The 20,775-nt window shown below is 44.0% G+C and overlaps 1 protein-coding gene across 2 annotated transcripts in view; it reads left to right on the plus strand.

Annotated features, from left to right (window-relative positions):
• Positions 1 to 20,775, plus strand: part of arhgap10 (Rho GTPase activating protein 10) — a 79,349-nt gene that overhangs the window by 40,085 nt on the left and 18,489 nt on the right. For both annotated transcript variants that reach the window (XM_079500164.1, XM_079500165.1), the window contains exons 15-20: positions 162 to 246; positions 4,027 to 4,085; positions 5,589 to 5,700; positions 8,087 to 8,246; positions 11,603 to 11,747; positions 15,685 to 15,820. In XM_079500164.1, the coding sequence (XP_079356290.1) occupies positions 162 to 246; positions 4,027 to 4,085; positions 5,589 to 5,700; positions 8,087 to 8,246; positions 11,603 to 11,747; positions 15,685 to 15,820 (697 nt within the window). The remainder of the gene's footprint in view (positions 1 to 161; positions 247 to 4,026; positions 4,086 to 5,588; positions 5,701 to 8,086; positions 8,247 to 11,602; positions 11,748 to 15,684; positions 15,821 to 20,775) is intronic.

Below are 20,775 nucleotides of genomic sequence, written 5' to 3' on the forward strand. Positions count from 1 at the left end.
TGTATACTTAAAAAAATGAACTTAATATTCTCCCTTGTCTACTGTAGGTTTGGATTGGTGCTTGTACGTCTACTCTATATTGACTGCTGAAATTGGCAAATTGTTACACTGGGTCGATAAAGTGTGATCTCATCTCTTGTCTTTGACTCGTCTTATTCTAGATGAGAAGACTAATGACGTAGACCTGTCTACGTGTGAAGACTGGGATGTGAAAACAATAGCAAGCGCTCTGAAGCTCTATCTGAGGTAAGGATCGATATTGTGAAATTTGAGTTGTTGATGCGAGTTCAGTTGCTTCTCAGGGACTCCGAAAATATCGATTTTGGCCTCAAAAACCAATATGTGTATTACTTCAATAGGGCTCTCATTAAGAAACCCCACAGGAAGGGAGTTTTGGAGTGGGTGTTTGTTTGACTGGTGCAGCTGTCAAATGGGTTCACTCGTATTACATAATCCAACAAACAACAGTCCTCTGTGCTCCTAATCCCTATTCTGGTGTGCTCCCCCCCCACACACACACACACACACACATACACACACATACACACACACACCTTAGCGTTGAACCACTTTTAATCATTATTTTATACTTTAGCTATTGAGAAATAGCAGGTATACAAGCTCATAGCGCGGCACCGAGTGCAGCACTACAACCTTGTACAGTAGATCTGCTATTTTGCAACAATGAAAATGTGGTGCAATGAAAATGTGGTGCAAGTCTTTGAACATAATATATATTCTTTCACAGCGAACGTTTTTAACTCAAGTCTTTGCTTCTGGGGGTCCCTGAAACAACATATTTTGGCCGAATGCATATAGTTTTGGGGGTCGTTGACATGTAAAGGTTTGCACACCACTGATATAGAAACATAGGTTTTTCAGAAAACTGCAGGATTTACAAGACATTGGTAGAATCTGGTCTCAGGTCTTAATGAGCTAAATAAAAAAATATCTTTGCTGAAAATAGCAGATCCACAAGCTTCAACTACAGGGCGGTTGGGTTATGTCATAGTTATAAAGGATAGAGAGCGGACTGGGACCGACAGCCCCACCCCCCACTATTCATTTCAATGGAAGTTGCTCGGTACTGCCGGAAGTACCATTATAACTCAATGGCTCGAGCGAGTGGAAGTTGACTGCGGTCTCAAATGTAAGTTGAGAGCGGTCTCAAATTTGAGGTCAGGGTTGACGCACATGACGTCACTGAACGTCCGTCCACCTCCATGAACGTCCCGGAACCTGCTGCAGTTCCAGTTTTGGCCAGTAAGGTAGTGGCAGCTCCAACGTTGGCCAGCCATTCTGGGGGCTTCGGTTATGTGAGTGGGGGGTATGAGTGTGCTGATCTGGTGTGCGTATACCTGTATAGCTCTCCTTGCCTAAGAACAAATCGCAGCTGAGAAAGCTTTGGTGAATGTCAGAATCTTCATGAAAACGGCGTAAGTGGGTCTTAAGAAGAAATTTCCTTTTTTGGAATGGTTGGAGAATGAGGCACATTGACGGTTCCAGCTCAGCTAGTCAGCTGGCAAGCCTCATCATCAAATCTGTCGCGCATTGGAAGCAAATGCAATGCTGACCTGAGACATCTGCCATAATTTAGAAGAGGGATTTCTTCACATCTCACTCTCTGTCTTTGTTACTCAACAAATATGAAGGAATTCTTCCCCTGCTGCGTTGCATATCAAGCATCATCATTTCATCATTTGGCTAAGAGAATCTCCCTTTGGGGTCTTTAACTTCTAAATAAACTATGCAGTCATAATGCATGTGATTATTAGCACATGCATATGATCTCCATAACAGCAGATATGCTACCTGTGATAAATCAGTTGAATCCTCCCATGGTTTACCTTCAGAGATTTTGGTTGGCAAAGACTCATTTGGTTTTCCTTCCTTCACAGGAGGAAATAAAAAACTAATGAGCCATATTTCCATTAATTTAGACAACAAATGACTGTTTGAAGTCTGCCTCATTATGTAGCAACGCCATAAACGGAATGAGTTCCAGTTTAGTCGCTAACCCCACACTTGATGTGTACACTCTCCTTTGACTTGTACATTAGAGTGCTATCAGCATGGTGGGCTGTAAGTTGTTAACATAATTAAATTAAAAAAAGATTGTCAGGTTCACTGTGCAGAGTGCAATGTTTCATAATTAAGCCTGAGACAAATGTGTCAGCCCTGTCTTGAACTAATTAACAATAAATATATTCTTTCCACTTTTTTTCTTCTTTTTGAGGGGCGCCAGCTCTCAGGCCTCAGGGCTGTTCGTAAAGTCATGTGGCAGCCAAGTCTATTGACTTTTAATGTTTGTCTTATTCATGGCGCCCCTCGCTTCACATGAGTGTGATTTTTTACCTACCCCCTAGTTAGAGCAAGTTGGGAACTGATATTATGTTTTAATTGGCCTGGTGGGGATGGGGTGCGGTGATACTCGGCCAAGGCGTGCGTGCGTGCGTGCGTGCGTGCGTGCGTGCGTGTGTGTGTGTGTGTGTGTGTGTGTGTTGAAAGCGGCCAATCAGAAGTGGCCAAGGGCGGGTCATGGCCAAGCATCATATGGGGTGGGTTAGAGAGGTCAAAGCAGTGTTGTGATTGGCCACTTTCAAAGCCATTCCAGGAAGTGTTTTTAACTTTTTTCATGTTTTGGGGTTAAAAGGACCATGGGACTTTGTCTCAATCAGTACTAGAGGCTGAAAGTTACCTTCATTCATTGGTTTTTGATGTTAGCCCATTATTAGGCCTTAATGAACACTGAACACAATGTTGTATCATCTGCTCTGTACTGAAGTGGCACACTGTGACTGATTTTAATGGGTTCATCTAAAATGGCTAGATAAGTACAATCCCTGCAGGAAAAAGTGCATTGTTCATTCCAGCAGTAAGTCCGAGCATTGCTATTGGTATTCTGTCATTTTTTTGCTGATTTTATATTGGAAACTGCTTTGGTTCCAAAACTCCCACATACATTGGTTGAGCTCTGTAAAGATCTACCTTGTCTCATCTGTTCAAATAAAGAGAGGGTCTTTCTCTTCAGGCTAGTAGTGCTGCTGATGCTAAAACTACCGGTAATTGATCCCTGTGGGAAGATTTGTCAATTCCGAAACTGTGAAATAAAATGTGCACGTTTTTTTCATGACTCAGCTTTCAGTGAAATTGACTTGTGAGATCTTCACTGCATTCTGAACATCGTTAGATATTTGACTATTTAACTGTTGTGTTTTGATGAACATACTGTGCAGTACATGAATTCCTCAAATGCAGAGTATAATGTAGTAATTAATAGTAAGCCAACCTTTTCCCAGCAGTGTCCTACAATGAGGCATTCAAGTGTTTATGTATGCGTGTGTATACAGATGTATTATACTGTATATACAATTTATCCATTTATTTATTTGTGCTATAATTATACAGTATAATCCATCCCGAGTCTTTCTCGGTCTAACTTTGTGTTTTGATGTGCTGCAGTGGAGCAGGGTCAGCCTCCTCCACTGGGACTAAGTACCCTTGGCCAGGGGCCAGCAGCAGTGTGAAAGTACCTTCAGATGAACTTGGTTATCTCGACGTGCGCGGCGCGCCATCTAATTCCTTCCCCCGGCCCAGCCACATTAATCATTGTTGTGTGCAGACCCTATAAAACAGTGCACCGTCTATTTCTGTCCCCCCATCTCCTTGTTCACTTTAACTCTCTCTCTCTCTCTCGCTTTGTCTTTCTCCTCTCACCTTCCACTTGCTTCTGTCACTCGTCTCTCTTCCTCTCTCTCTCCGTCCCTCTCCCTCTCTCTCTCTCTCTCTCTCTCTCTCTCTCCCCCTCTCTCCCTCCCTCTCCCTCTCCCCCTCTCTCTCTCTCTCTCTCTCTCTCCCTCTCCCCCTTCTCTCTTTCTCTTTCTCTCTCTCTCTCTCTCTCTCTCTCTCTCTCTCTCTCTCTCTCTCTCTCTCTCTCTCTCTCTCTCTCTCTCTCTCTCTCTCTCCCCCCCCTCCCTCCCTCCCTCCCTCTCCCCCCCCTTTCTCTATCTCTCTGTCTCTATGAAGGAGCCTTCCTGAGCCGTTGATGACCTTCGGACTTTTTAAAGACTTCATCAGCCCTGCAAGTAAGTTTTCACATCAGTGCACTCCCTCTCTCAACTACCACCTTAATCTGAGCTCAAACCCTGTGAGAACCAAGATGTGTGGATGTATTTATCACTGTGAATTGAATGCCTTTAAATGAAATTGGTTCAGTCTGGCAGTAAAATGCTTGTCTAGGCTGATCAAGGAGTTCTGTCTAGAAATAAAGAAAAAATGCATTCATGAGCAGCAAGTTGAAAACAGATATATCACCCTTAAGTGTCTATATATATATATATAGTACACACATACATATAGGCTACACACACACACACACACACACGTAGGCATGTAATGATTTGTCGTAAATTGATACAAAATCTATTCAAATGGTTGACAATTTAAATCGATTTAATAAAAACTAAAAATCCTCCCCCCCCCCCCCTTTTTTAAATAGGTGTGTGTGTGTGTGTGTGTGTGTGTGTGTGTGTGTGTGTGTGTGTGTGTGTGTGTGTGTGTGTGTGTGTGTGTGTGTGTGTGTGTGTGTGTGTGTGTGTGTGTGTGTGTTAAAGCTTTCAAATTGTTAAAATACTGTAAGGCTGCAGGTTTAAAGTATGCAGATGCCAACAAATGGTCCATGAACACCATGCTTCGCCCCCACACAGCATCCTTTAAGTCGCAAATGCTTTTGAATGATTCTAACTTGAGTCGTATTACAAGTGCTCTAATTGGATCAGCAGTGGCGTCCTTATCAGTCACTTGCAAATGCCCTCATAAAGAGGGGCTGGAATGGATTAGCAATAAATATATTTAGATGGATGACAGCATCCGTAAGGAGCTTTTTCCTTGTTCAAATCCCTGTTGTTCCCACAGCAATGATGTATGTACTGTATGCCTTTTTGTGTGTGTGTGTGTGTGTGGGCGGCCAGCTGCCCATGTGTGAGGCACTGTTTAAAGGATGATCCTGGAGGTTTTAACACAACCCTTTTACACGGTAGTGTGCAAAACATAAAGCTATCACCCCAGCCAGCGCACAGGTCCCCTGCTGCCAAATTCCACCAGGCTTGAGACCCTTAAATCACCCCATCACACTTCCTTCCTCACATATTTCCTCTGTAAACTCATTCTCTGATGGAATCCTATTGCCGCTGTTATAAACCTAGCCTGAACAACATTATGGTCCTTTTGCATAACCAACACGTGTCTTTGTTTTCGACTTTATTGTTGGGAAAGACTCATCTAAATGACAGCCGGGGCCCATTCCTCCAGTCTTCTCACATTTTTCAGTCGCAGTGGCCCTGTATACTTCTTGCAGTGTTTCCTAGCTGAGCCGTTGATCGTACAATTCATGTGTCATGAGCTGAGTCCTGGCTTCATCCCAAGTGTGCCGTGGTGCTTTGCCCTCTGGTTGGATTAACTAGCATTTACAACACATGCAGTCGATATCCGCTGCGTAGGCTGCTCGCCACCTGAAGAACAGAGAGAGAGTGAAATGGCTGCAGGGTTAATAATGTATGTTGCGTCATGTCTGTCTGTGTGACCAACAGAGTCCGGACAACAGAGTCCGGAGTCTCGTGTCCAAGCCATCCACAGCCTGGTGCACCAGCTGCCCGAGAGGAATCGACTGTTCCTGGGGCTGCTCATGAAGCATCTGGCCAAGTGAGTGGAGCATTCCTGGTCCCTTGGTCATAGTTCAGTCACTCTGGTCGACACCCACTCTTTTTCACGCTTGCTTCTTTCAATTTCTCTCGTCTTCCTGTCTGTCTCCTCACTCTCACTCCGCATGATTTCTCTCTTTCTCCCTCACTCCCACTCTTCTGCTACACTCCCCCGCCCCTGCTGTTAAGTTACACCATTTCGCCTCTCTGCATCAACTCTTCCACTCAGAACGAAAACTGATGGTACAAGAATCCAAACTTTTCATTTCGTTATTATAATTTTTTCTTTATTTTTGTGACCCGCCATCCATTCTCTCAGGCGTAGGACTGACCAAGCTCCCGTACGTGTTTGGTATGCACCAGCCATAGTCCACCACTGAAATGAAATGGATCACTTAAATTAAGCCCGTTCTCCAGAACACACACACACACACAGAATAGGACCGCTGTTGTGCAGCGCTCTGTTTGAGAGATTAGATAAAATGAGAGATTTAAGAAATACCATTAGATAACATTAGAAGATTTTGCCTCAGAAGGCTTTTTTTTAATAAACTAATAGGAGCAAATTGAAGATAAGTAATAATAATCCATCTTCCCTCGGGCAGTCAAAGTCTGCTGGATTTTATTTTATGGGAACCTCCATCAGAATTTGGGCTCTGGTAAAAAAGAGTGATGCTATTGAAATTGAATTTGGATTATCCGGCATGAAATTCTCCAGATTTTTTTCTCCCCTGAAGTTGGCGTGTGTGTCTGTCCTGCAGGGGCAGGAAGCAAAGCCAGAATTTCACACTCCTATCTGAAATGGTTTCTGAGATGTTATAAATGCGAGTTGTCACTGCCGTTTTTTTGTCTTCAAAGGCATCCTTTGAAGCCATTTCAACCGCATCTCTCTGCAGATGGGAGTGTGTGTCATCATATTTGGAGTGTGGTGGAATAGCTTCACCTGTCTGCAATAACTTTTCGCTTGGAATAAAGTCTTCCCAGTTCTTTGACTTCACAAGTTTAACTGCTGTGTTTATCCCTATCTCCAAAATTGAGGGAGATGGAAGTCATTCTGTACAGTGGGCTGGTCTCGCTGAGACCAGGGAGATGGAAGTCATTCTGTACAGTGGGCTGGTCTCGCTGAGACCAGGGAGATGGAAGTCATTCTGTACAGTGGGCTGGTCTCGCTGAGACCACATTTGAGATGACGCCTAAACGACTCTCTCACACATTGAAAGTATATACTTGATAGTTTAAAGGATCACATTGTTGTTTTCTCATAATCCTGCCACCCTAATTAAAACCCACGCACCCCGTTTATCCGGCTGCCTTTGTCCGCCTTCTCCTACCAAACCACAGCGTTTGCCCACATCTCACCATGCACAGCACCACCGGCATGCCTGTCCAGACATAACGCACTACTTTGCATCCATGCAACTGTCATAATTACTGTACAGTTTGCATTTGCATGAAAAACCATGTTATTTCACAGTGATGCAAATTACATCACATTTTAGGCCACACCCCATTCCACTGTGTGTGTGTGTGTGTGTGTGTGTGTGTGTGTGTGTGTGTGTGTGTGTGTGTGTGTGTGTGTGTGTGTGTGTGTGTGTGTGTGTGTGTGTGTGTGTGTGTGTGTGTGTGTGTGTGTGTGTGTGTGTGCGCACACACACACACACACACACACACACACACAGGGTGCAGCAGTATAGTATTGCACAGTATGGTACAGTACGGTATAGTATTGTACAGTACAGCACAGTATGGTACAGACCGGTATAGTATTGTACAGTACAGTATGGTACAGTACAGTACAGTACAGTCTGCTACAGTACAGCATGGTACAGTACGGAAAAGTATGGTAAAGTATGGTACAGTATTGTACAGTACAGTACAGCACCGTATGGTACAATACAGTATGTTGCAGTGCAGTACAGTACAGTACAGTCTGCGACAGGACATTACGGTACAGTACGGTACAGTACAGCACAGTACAGTACAGTACAGTACGGCGCTAGAGTGAGACCGGCCGAAGGCGGTCGAATTCTAGTAATCTTAAGTGTCAACACACAGTTAAATGGTGCATTTATATAGCGCCTTTATCCAAGGCGCTTTACATAGATTGTGCATTACATTCACCCATTCACACACACATTCATACACCGATGGGGTTCAGTGTCTTGCTCAAGGACACTTCAACACTAACTCTGGGGGACCCAGGTTTCGAACTGGCAACCTTGCGGTTACCATCCAGCCACTCTACCCCTGAGCCACTGCCGCCCCCACACAGTCAAGTAAAGGTTCTAAATAAAAAAAGATGTACTTTTATAAGCGATATTTCCTGCCCCCATAGCGCTGTACACTGTTATGCAGATGAACTGATGTCGTGTCACCTCCTCCTTCAGCGTGGCTGGCCACAGCAAGCAGAACTTGATGACCGTGGCCAATTTGGGCGTCATGTTCGGCCCCACGCTGATGTGGCCCCAGGAGACGACCGTAGCCACCCTCATGGACCTCAAGTTCCAGAACATTGTGGTGGAAGTCCTCATTGAGCAGCATGAGAAGGTACGAGAATGGATCCGATTGGGGTTTAACTATAGAAATTGGCAAAAAAAAACGCTGTCATTAACCACATGAACCCTTAGCATCCCAAATCTGGCCATGTTATAATACAAGTAGTTGAACATCTGGCAAAAATAGGCAAACATTCACAGAAAATATACAAGCTTATAATGTGTCACCTCACGTTGTGAGCTTCTAGACGGGCTATTTTTGAGGGGCACTCCTATATTCAGCTATAGTGTAGATTTCCGTCTTACACAAACATTAAATTCCCATTGACAATGAATGGATGATATACGATGATGAGAGTGCCCCTCACTTCACACGGGTGTGATGTTTTTGGAAGGAGATTTGGTGTAGAGGGGACAAGAAGGGAGCCAAGTTCAGACCCCTGGGGGATCCCGGTCAACAAAGTACTGTATATATGATTTAAGTGGTTGGTTTAAGCCTTGCTCATGACGGCTTAAACATTTAAATACGTACTTGGGGAGAAATGGAATCATGATCGCCTTAGCCTGAAAGAACGCTCCCTTTCCAAGGCATCAAGGGGGGGGGGGGGGGTTAGAAAAATACACGGTTCAGTCCCACTCCAATATACAGTATATGCTGTTAGAATTGATGCCTCACCATTTATCTAATGTTTCTCTGCTTATGCTACTGTTGCACATACGTGCACTGGAGAATTACACTTTGTATTGTCCAAATTTGATTTTGAAATGTATTTTCATGTTGGATTGTGTTACTTTCTCTTTTCCTCAATGTTGGCATGGACACTGAAGGTCATTACATAAGGAGAGAATATGACTGGAATACCATACCTTGTTACCATACCATGTTTAATTGAGTCCCATCTTTGCTGAATATGCTGGCAGTGGCATTGAAGGAACTGGCATAAAAATGAAGGAATTGTGTGGAATTGAAGTGCTTTTTATGTCCTACATTCCTGTACAGTATAATGAAAATCTTTCAGTTTTGACTTCAGGGGCAACAGCACTAGTTTATTATTTTTCTCTCTCTCCACTTGGACAGGACTTGGATAGTCTGCCTTCCACCCTCTCTGGCCAGTAGGGGGAGCCCTCAGTGCTTATACTGGGAAATACAGTTTTTTCATAGGGGTGATTATACTGTAGATTACATTATGCTTGCTTATTATGCAGAAGGCCCGTTGCCTCTCTACCCCAGGAATATATATATTTAGAGTTTTAACCTGTGGTTCGCAGGATCATGTAATCTCACCAGAATGCAATTAATCAGTGCCAATCCTCGAAGAAGGTTAATTCTCTGTTTCAAAAGAGGGAAACGGGGGTTGAGATTAGTTTTCTAATCTGGTTTTATATATTTATATACTTTCTAGCGGCACAGCAGTCTGGGTACCGCCAATTGAAACTGCCAGAGTTTTTTATTAATTTGGTGTTTTCACATTTTGCGTGTATGTGTGGGTGTGTGCGCGTGTGTGCGAGCGTCAACCCCATCCCATTTTCAGAAGCCTAGTCTAGTCAGTGAGAGCACACACTCAAATCGCTGCATCATCAGTCTATACAAAGTCATAGCAGGTAATAATGATAATTGGTAATATGTAGTTACCGTCGAACCCAGAACTCTCAAATCGAATTTATTTAGTGAAAGCCCATATTTCAAGTTGCCAAAGTTGGACGAGCATACAACATGAAGTAAATGATGACAACCTTCTCCTGATCTCACAAAACTGAACTGTGAACTGTGAGAGCATGCACTTAAATCATGAAATGATCAGGTTTAATACCAAAGTCTGGCAAAAACACGACACTACGAACACTTTGGCACCCGACTGGTTCCTGCCGCCCTCCAGGAGGACAGAGGAGTCTGCAGTAGAATGCAAAAGGAATGTTTTAGGAGGTGCACCGTGTTGCAGAGCAGACAAGAGGAGTAGACAGACAGACACACAGATATTAGCTCCCCTCCCAGCCGAGTCCTCCTTCAGAATGTTGATACCCCGAGAAGGCAGTAGTTAATACCCCAGTAGAGATGCCAGCAGCAGACAGTGCTTTACATTCACCTCCATCTGCGGAGAGCAAGAGGAGACAGAATGGAGGCAGGGAGGGAGGGAGAGAGCAACTCGGCAAAGACTCTCAGATGGATCAGATTTCTCCTACAAACTTTTTTATTCGTGCCTGCCTCCATTTTGTGTGTGTGTGTGTGTGTGTGTGTGTGGCGTGCGTGCGTGCGTGCGTGCGTGCGTGCGCGAGAGAGTGAGAGTCTGGCTCGTTCCCTCGTTCCCCAATCTTTCTTCCTCTCTCGCTCTTCTCTCCAACTTTTTTGCCCTCCCTCCTTCCCCTGTCTCTCTTCCCCACTCTCTTCCTCTCTCTCTTGCTCTTTTCGTCTCTCACTAACTCATTCGCACTCTCGCCTGCGTGCTCTCTGCCTCCATCCTAACTCTCATACTCTCCCTCTTTCTCGCTCCCTCCCGCTTTCTCTCCACCTCCTTCCTTCCTTTCTCTTATGTGCTTGCTCTCACTCAATGTCCCTCAATCACCCTCTCTTCTGCTCCCTCTATCGCCCCCATGTTTCTCTCTCTCTCTCCACTTTACTGTCTCTCTCTCTCTCTCTCTCTCTCTCTCTCTCTCTCTCTCTCTCTCTCTCTCTCCACTTTACTGTCTCTCTCTCACTCTCTCTCTCTCTCCCTCTCTCTCTCTCTAGCCCCTTCCTTCCTTCCCTACCTCCGCCTCTTCTTCTCCTGTGATCCTCCTGTCTCCAGTCTCTACTGAGACTTTCCTCTCCTCTGCAAACCCTCCCCCCCCCATTCTCTTTCAACTCCACATCCAAGTTTATGTATAAACACACAGGCCCGGGGGGGGTGTGGTGGGGGTAAACAAGCCTCCCGAGTCGACCGACCGACGCTTCTTAGTCCAAACCCTGTTCTGTTTACTTCACTCCTCTGCTCCATCAGAGGTTGGGTCAGACACACCCGCTGTAACCTAGGCCGTCATCTTCAGACGGGATGTGGTTCCCTGGCGTCTGCGGGGGGGCTCCTCCTTTTTACTTCCCTTTTTATTGGTTTGTGTGCGATGAATAAGAATGTTTGGCCATGCCCCTTTAAGCAGCGAACAACGTAGCTTCTCCCAGAGGACCCGTGGCATTACACCCGCCCGCCTTAACAACTGCTGTTTCCCATCGTGTGCGCGAGCGCCCCCACCGGAAAGCCCTGTGCACTTCAAAGAAGCGCCTGCTCGCTCGGCTCCCTGAGGTTAAGCGAGGACACTGGCGCTGCTTGATGCTCCTGAAGGCTTGGGCCGTGCCCCTTTGTGCTTTGTGTTTTTTTTCTTTTTTTCGTTGAGTAGAGAAAGCAAGTCATTCAACTCATACAAACATTGTGCGTGTAGATCTTTGCAGATGCCCCTGAGACGTGCCCCACTGCAGCAGCTGCTGGCCCGGTCTTGTCCGCTCCCACAAGGCAGTCCAAAAAGCAGAATCGTCAGAACCGGCCCCTTGCTGTCTACAACCCCCAGTCTCTGGACATACAGACTGGTAAGAGACCTGCACGCCTCAACACTGTAGAAGTCTCCCCTTCATCTCCTTGTCCTGCAACTACTGTAGCATTCACTGCTACTCTGCTGTGTATGTATACTACAGTGGTACACAATACAATCTTCAGTGTTCAACTCTTAAGTTGAAGTTTACAAATGAAACCAAATGAATGTACAAATTATTACACTGAGGCTTTTACTGTGTAGCCATTATTATTTATCGTCATTGAAGGTAACACTCACAGGCAAGGAGGTCCTACACCATGGGTTTCAACTTTTCCCATTTTTCTGTGTTTTTTTGGGCTCCCCTACGTGTTTTCTATTCCCACAAATACCCAATTTTGAACAATCAGGCTTTCTCATATTGGGTTTTTATGTACAGTGAGTCTGAGTCTGTCTCACAACAGGCCAACTGATTTGGTGCTACTCTTGATGTCATACAGTAGGTATCTCCCTACTTTGTATAATCACTCCCCCTCTGGGGGGGGGTAGCTGGGATGAGGGTGTGGTGGAGAAAATTATTTGCATACACAGCGACCCCACCACATCAGGACTGACATTTAAGATTTAAGGACTTTTAAGACATTTTTAATACATAATTAATAATTAGTAATCAACAAACTATGCTATAAAACAATATAGTTTGACTATGTGGAATCAAACTAAATTGAATGCCTCAAATCCTACAATTATTTTTTGTTATCAAATGTTTTTTATTTAAGACAAAACGCCATGAATGAATAAAGAAAACAAAACACAATACACAGCAAAAGAAAAGGAACACAAAAACAACAACAGGAACACAACAAACAAACGATCCCACCCACCCCTCCCCCCCGGGGACCAAAGATGCCACAAAATGCACACCTGTGCCAAGATTCCTACCACTGTGCAATAGGAAAATAAAGACTAAATCATGTCCTTGACCAAATCTAAATCCTACAATTCTAAGTGCTTAGCAGGGTGGGGGGTTCCCAGTTAAAATCTGATTATTATTTTTTTGGGAGGGGTTGCTGAAAAGGCTGAGAAGAACTGCTCTATGACAATGGCAGACTACACCAGTGTGCATCAGGTGAGCCGTTCACCTGGCCTCTGTCTCTGGCAATCCCTCAAATCCTCTCCCTGTCCACCGTAAGGATCCTCTCCCTGTCCACCGTACTAAAGGATCCTAAATCTGCTTTATACCTTTATATCAGACCAGCTGTTATCATGGGGTATTTTAATATCTGTAGTGATGAAACACGTAATCCATTCTTTTTTTTCTTTTCTTTTTTTTACCTTTTGTGTCTTGTATCTGAGTCCTGGTTAATGGATTTAAAGTTGGATATCTCTGCTCCCAAAGGGGTGAAAAAATTCTCATGAGTACAATAGATGGGGTGTGTGTGTGTGTGTGTGTGTGTGTGTGTGTGTGTGTGTGTGTGTGTGTGTGTGTGTGTGTGTGTGTGTGTGTGTGTGTGTGTGTGTGTGTGTGTGTGTGTGTGTGTGTGTGTGTGTGTGTGTGTGTGTGTGTGTGTGTGTGCGTTTTTGTGTCACGCGCGCATGTTTTTGTGCACGTGAATGGACGGTGCATTCACAGCATTCTCATTTGGAGGCTTTCCAACAGGTAGGTATTCTGAGGACAGCATGTTTTCTCCAGAAGGAGATAATTACAGGCTAAGTTGTGTGTTTGACGTGCGACTTAATTGTGTTTTCAAAGGTTGTCGAGAATGAAGCTGAAATCGTAATTTTGCCAAATAGCAGAACAAAGCATCGACAATGTTGGCACTGGCTTGGTGCTGGAAGAAAAGAGGCCTACTTGGCTTTCAAGCAAAGAAAACCATGTCATGTATGCATGGCAATAGATAACGCACAGTCCTGTACGCCTCTCTAATTTAGAAGTCCTGAGAGTTAGATAATGGTATATAAAGCTGTAATTATTTGGCTAATGTGTAAACAGTGCATACTTAATGTCACCCTATCTACAAAAACTAGTTTTAAGTATTATCACTTCCACTTATAAGTTCTGACTGATGATCACCTTAAAAGGATCCCTGGCTAATATGCCTTAATACATAATACCCCTATAACAAAAACATTAAGCCCTCAAGTATTTTATTTATTTTAGAAATAGTTCATCTGCTACTTGAGCGTGTCAACGCCCGTTGCAACTAAGTTGAGGATGTAATGTGTCCATTGAGTATGAGCGTAGTAGTTGAGCGAGTGGACGTGTGCCATGTCCCAGGTGTGTGCGTGTTTGTGCGCACTGTAGCTTGATGCATTGGCCATATGACTCCTTGTTTACGATCGTAGTTTTTTGATTGATTGAAGTATTTATTAACATTTTGGAGAATTACAGTACATTTCTAGTACAACTCAATACAAGACTGTTAACTGTGGATGACACCAGGCATAAAGCATTTCACTTGTTTACAATAGGGTCCACCATGTTAATTTGATTGGTCTGCATGGGTTCGTGTTGATCTAATCTCTCAAGAACAGATTCCGACAGGGGCATTCAGAATGTATACATTGTTGTTAGTGGGAATGAAAACATAGTCGCCCCACCGGAAGAGGAGGACCTAAGGCGGAGCAAACGGACAACATCCTGCTATCCACATTCTGTTTGGCACCCCAATTTGCTACTAAAAATAGATGTGTGGACCAGAAGAATAATTTATGAGCACAGTGCGAGTAAAGATTACAACATACCCTTCAAACGTTTTTTGTAATCAGAAACCTGATAACCCAACCCTCCTGCCCCTATTTTTAATTGCAAGCAATCCCAAAACAATGATTGTCATCAGTTTTGATAGTTACAGTATAATTGCATATTGCCTCTGGACAGCATGCACTGTGAGACAGGAAGGCAGACAGACAGAGAGAGAGAGAGCTTCAAACATTAACTTTTTTTTGGTCTATGAAGCACATTTCTGGCAAAAGAGCATCACAATTGATAAGACCAGGCACCGGCCTACTCGGAAACAATGCAGGGAATGATGCAAGTTGGAAATGTATGCTCTACCTAGTTATGCAATACTTGTTATGCCTGTTGTTGTCAGTGTACCCATTGTACCCTGTCTGTCTGGGTCCCTTTTATTCCCATATATGGAGTAACTTGGAGTTCCATTTTGAACATGCCCTTTTTTGTCTCAACCAGGAATTATACTAGTATTTTGATATGTGCTTGGAGGGATAGAGGGGATGAAATGACACAAAAAACTCCTTTTCTTGATTTTGCTATGTAGTACTGCCTAGTATTTCCTCAAAAAATGAGCTTTCACTCCACAGTAAATTCAAATACCAGGTCTCTTCCCTTGTGTTTCTAAGGTTTCTGCCTGTCACGACTTTGTATTATGGGTTCTAAATCACTGAAAGTAAATCCCTGCTGTTTTGACAGCAATTTGTTTTCAATAGGCCCCTGTTGATTGTTGTTTTCTTAAGTGTGGATAAATTATTCAACTACTTTATAATTTGGACTCAGGTTACGCGTTTGCTTTTGCAAGTTCCTTGCTGTTGGTACCAGTTCAATGCTGACTGGTCAGCTGCCAGAAAATACATGGCTTTTGTTTACACAGATTGTTCCGCTGCTCTATTATTACCAGAGAGGATACATGATCATTTTATCGACCCCTCACCGGAGACATAATGGCTAGCTTATTAGTTATTATATTTTGTTATAATTGTGATGAATGAATAATTACCCTCATCATCATCATTGTACTTGGTGAGAACGAACGTTTCTGATATCAACAATAGAAGGTATGCGTGTGACATCATCATCATACCCGGAAGTTATGCGGGAACGCCTACTGAATGGCAAAAAACTACTTTCTGGCATCTGACATCCAAACAGACTATCTGATTGCCACTTGATTTGCCAATCACTTTATGCATGCGCATACCCTCTGTACAGTAACCTACAACCCTGTTGCACGTGTGTTTCTGTGTCGTGGCTCCAGATGGAGATTGCTCCAACTCGGCAGCGGATCAGACGTCCATGGGCAGTAACGAGTCGGTGTCTTCCCAGTCGTCCACGGCCTCAGCCTCAGAGTCCCCTCAGGAGAAGCTAGACGATGGCCCACTCAGCAGCTCTGGGTGAGTGGCTATCAACATAATATACACACACTGTCAAACCTCTGAGTGAAATGAACACAGGACTTTTGCTGTGTGTGTGTGTGTGTGTGTGTGTGCGTGTACTGTAAATGCTAAGCATTTGAACTCTACCTCTCTGTACCTTTTATATGTGTCCTTGTGCAGCTGGTAAAATACAGCACTAGTTTGTATGACATTTGTTATACAATTAAACATTATTAGTGGAGATTGAATCATTATTCCACCCTGAAACTTTGCTTTCGCAAATAATACATCTCACCATTACAAGGTCCATATATTAAACATTTTGGTTGGGTATTTTTATTTACACGTATGTTCGTATCTCTCATTATGACCGTGTTGTCTGAGTGAACAATGTCAGCAGTGCAGTGTATTTCTTTCGTCTTCCATTCCAATTATGTAAAGAGGCAGACCTCTCTCCTTTTCTGAAATCCACTCCTCGGGTCTGTGCCCAGTCTTGGGCCATTTTGTTGTTTCCAGCCCACAGCTTGTCTTGAATTCTAATGGCAGAGACACTTAAATATTGGGTTATGCTGCAGATGTTAGACCCCCTCTCTTTGCTGTGTCATGTCTGCACAATCACCTTGAAATTGACTTTCTGTCTCACTTGCTGTCTTGACGCGTCTCTCTGTCAAGCTAAGAAGAGTTATGGAATAGAAAACAAATCATCCAAGACTTGAAGAAGTGTGCGTGCGCCGTGCGGGTGCGCCCACATGTTTGTGAGTCTTGTCTGTCTGCGTGTTTGTTTTTTAACCCTAGCATCCCTATTCTACGGGCGAACATTTGACGAAAATAGCTTCTACAAGCTCACAACAAGTTGTGGTGTGAGCTTGTAGATCTCCTATTTTGTGTAGAATCAAAAAAGGAGAGAGCCTACTAAGTAAGTATATGGGGTTGAAATGGTTGTAAGAAGTCTTAAAGCTTAAAGGCTTTCATCTTGTATCGTTCGATCGACGATGCTCCATTCCATTCCATAATCTCTTCCCTTTTGACATACTGTATTTTTATTTTATTTCATATTTTCTCTGGTTGTTTCCCTTGGTGTCAAGAGGACGTGAACAGGAGGAGGTCGTAAATCTCAGCTCTTATTTGCCTGGGAGACAGGTGGCCGCGCGTTGGCCGTGTAAATCCTATCGACGTCGGGGAGATATTCATCTTGTTTACCCATATAGCCGCCGCCCCCGTCCCTTTATGAAGACTTGCGCCATATGTCACAGGGTGTCGCCCTGGCTCTGCTCACCCATAAATCATAGCAGGGCGGCATGGTGGAGACCTGTTAGCACAGCACCTCTTTGGCCCTAATGGCCGGGAATCAGCTGGAGGCTCTGGGAGGGATGGACTGACTGTTTGCACGAGTACCTCCCCCAACAACAATTTGTCGCTGTCGGTGTGTCTTATGTCCAAAACTGTTACTTTTCAGGAAAGGACTGAAAGCACCTTTCATGACATGAATGCAGCACAGAGCAATAAAGAAAATAGAAAAGCAAAAACACATACTGTAATAACATTAAAATAATAGTACAAACCTTAAAATGACAAATATAGCAAAAAAGGCAGCGAATCAGGCAAAACAATGAGTACATGAACAGAATAACATACATTTAAAAACTCAACTAAAAGCAAGAGTGAAGAAATAGGTCTTGAGCTGTGCTTTAATGACATAAAATGTATGATCATTTACGGAAAAAAACGAAACGTTTAAATATGGAGATACAAGGTTCCTGCCCAACGGCAACAAATTGTTGTTTATTGTTGTATTATTTAAATTGTTTGATATAGTTTTTTTCCCCTGGCATTTTCTGCTTTATTTTGACAGTGAGTAGAGAGACAGGAAAGGAGGGGATGACATTCAGCAAAGAGCTTGGGTTGAATTTGAACGCAGGCCAGCGGTGGAAAGGACTTGTTTATGGGCTCCAGACTGCCTTTAAACAGCTGCAGGCCTCATTGTATGGTTTTGGTTTAACATTGCTTTTTTCTTTTTTATCCCACAATTTTGTAACCCATTTTTCACCCAGTCAGTGTCAATTATCTAATGTAATCCTGGGCTCTACACTCCCTCCGCCAACCTGGGGAGAGCAACGGACTGACCTCATGCTTCCTTCAATGCATGGGTGTCCAAGCCGCTTCTTTTCACCTGACAGGGGGGAATTTCCCCGGTTGGACGTAGCGCGTGGAAGGAACACGTTATTCCAACTAGTTCCTTTCCCCTCCATCAGGCGCCCCGGCTGGCCAGGTGGAGGCAGTTCAGAGACCAGGATTACTTCATGTTTTTTGTGGGGGTACTTACCCTAGGGGACACGCAAACTCCACACAGAAAGGCCCTTTTTGCCAACCCCACCTAGGGTATGGGCACTGATGACGCGGAGGAGAAAACACGCCCCAAGCGCCCACAGCGTCCCCAGCAGGAATCAAACCCAGGACTTTCTAGCTGTGAGGCTACCGACTGCGCCACCGTCCCCCCCTAACATTGCTTCTTAATGCTAAGGAAACCAATTATTTTTTCCAGAGCTCGCTCCCAGACCTAAGATATGGTTATCATTCATCCCGTAGGAGTGGACTTCATTGAAACAGTCACAACAGTGTCATCTTACGAGTACTATGGATGGATGGATGACAGGCTCTCCTTTAACCACTTGAAACCTAGCATCCCGCTTCTGGGGTGTACATTGTGTAAAAATAGCAGATCAACAAGCATTGTGAGATTCTAGATATAGTAGGCTATTTTCGACTAAAATATTTTGTGTAGAGTGGGGAAATGTACAGAGCTGATCCTGGTCTTCTAAGTATGAGTTCACTAAGGTTGTTTGCATATTGAGAACCCAGTGAAGAAACTGAAGGTTAGACTGTTTTTGAAGATAACTTTTGAAGATAACGTCATATGGCAGCCAAGTCTATGGGTTTGTTTTGAGCACTTGTGACATAAATTAAAATAAGCCTGAACACGCTTATGAACATGTAGGCACAATGCATTATACAAGTCTGGGCTGATAATGGATGTAAACTGCAACTGGTTGGCGAAGGCATACAACCACGATGTCAGTATTTCTAGTTATTTACAAAGCCATACTGGGCCAAATCCCTTCATACATTATCTGTGTAATCTCTTATCTCCCACAAACAGCTGTTATGATTTTCACTCCACTAGATGGCTGCTCTACCAGGTAGTAGCAGCAGGTATACCCAGGATTTGCGCAGAACTTGGAAGAGCAGCTTTCTCCTTTTGTTGCACCCAGGTTATGGAATGAACCTCTACAAAACAACCGTGTAACTATCGAGTCAAAGACTTAAAACGGATTTTGTATTAGTTACTGTATCTGTTTTTGTTATATTCTACCATTTGTGTGGCCTTTTGTCCAGAGCCTGTGTGCTGCCCTCTTTAATGCTGTTATGTGTCTCACTGGTGTTGCGCACCTGGAACATGGGATTTGTTGGGATTCTTTGTGTCTGAGCTCAGCTGTGAACTGAGAAATATGCTTGGTCATACACAAATGCAATCTACCTCGCAACTCTCCCTCGCTGACACTGCAGCATTATTCATCATCTCCACTAGCTTCAGTGTATTGCCTCATTTCTCCACTTCTCCCCATGGTTCTGTCAGGGCATCTCTCTGTAGCGCTGCTGCCCCTCAGTCCTCCTGACCAGTGATGCTGCACTTTCTGCTCATGTCCCTCCTCTTCATCCAACTTCCTCTCCCTCCCTCCCATGTGCCTCGCTGGCAGACAGCTTTTGTTCATAAAACAGCGGATTGAAGCTTGTTTCCTGCCCACCCAAATAGACCAGAGTGTGTTGGCCGCACACTCAATCCCGGCTTCGAGTTGAAAAGTCGACCAAATCCCCCTGATACGCCTCTCTTATTGATTTTACTCAAACGATGCCTTTTATTTCAGTATTTGATTTTGTTTACTTAATCCTTGACTTTATAGGTTTTTCTTGTTGCACTTTTGTCACGGTGGTGCAATACTTTTGATGTTTAGTACATGGGTTATAACAACACATATTGTAAGTGTTAACCCATGCGTGCGTGCGTGCGTGCGTGCGTGCGTGCGTGCGTGTGTGCGTGTGCGTGTGTGTGTGTGTGTGATACTGTTTGTATACATCCAATATCCTGTCCTGTTTTTGAGTGGTGTAAACCACTCCTACAACTGGCTTTGTTAGTCTGTGCGCAAAAAAGGAGCATGGTTGCTACGGTCACCCAGTTCACCCGGGTGTGATTTCATTACGTCAGAGCTGATTTCATTACGTCAGAGCTGATCAGGCTATATAATACCTTACACCACTCATGTCACACGGGTGTGATTTTTATCTTACACACAGAAGGACAAATTCCCAACTGTTTAGATGAAGGTTGCAGTACTTACTGTAAGTGAAAGAGGGTTCCCAGCCCCCGTTGAGCCCTGTGTTAGTGCCAGACCAGGGCCCAACGTGGCCTGGATGAAATTCCTGCAGTAATGGGAACCAGCGGTCCTCTCTATCTGATGAATATGTCGTTGTTGGTATCCATGTGATAATGCTTACGATTTGAGAGTCTGGCTCTTCTTCGTCTCCATCGTCTTCTTGCTGTTATTGTTTACCCATGTAGGAAAAGGCGTGCATGAGTGCTCTTTCATAGCAAGTTTAGCAACACACAGCTACAGTTGGAGGCCATCGATATTGTCCTTTTCTTTTTGCTGAGGTTTGCGTGATCTGCGCAAAAGGACAGTTAACCCATTTTGGGCGGGAACCCCTTTTGGTGTTTTAAACATTATAATTTAGCTATTGAAAAATAGCAGATCTACAAGCTCATAGCGCGCCACCGAGTGGCGCGCTACGAGCTTTGTAGGTCTGCTATTTTTGAAAAATCGTGAAAATATTTATTTCAGAAAACTGGAGGATTTAGAAGGATTTTTTTTAAATTTTGAGGTCAGGCCTAAATGGGTCAAATGATAAGGGACAATATC

Source organism: Electrona antarctica (genome assembly GCF_951216825.1).
Source record: "Electrona antarctica genome assembly, chromosome: 4".
Classification (NCBI taxonomy): domain Eukaryota; kingdom Metazoa; phylum Chordata; class Actinopteri; order Myctophiformes; family Myctophidae; genus Electrona; species Electrona antarctica.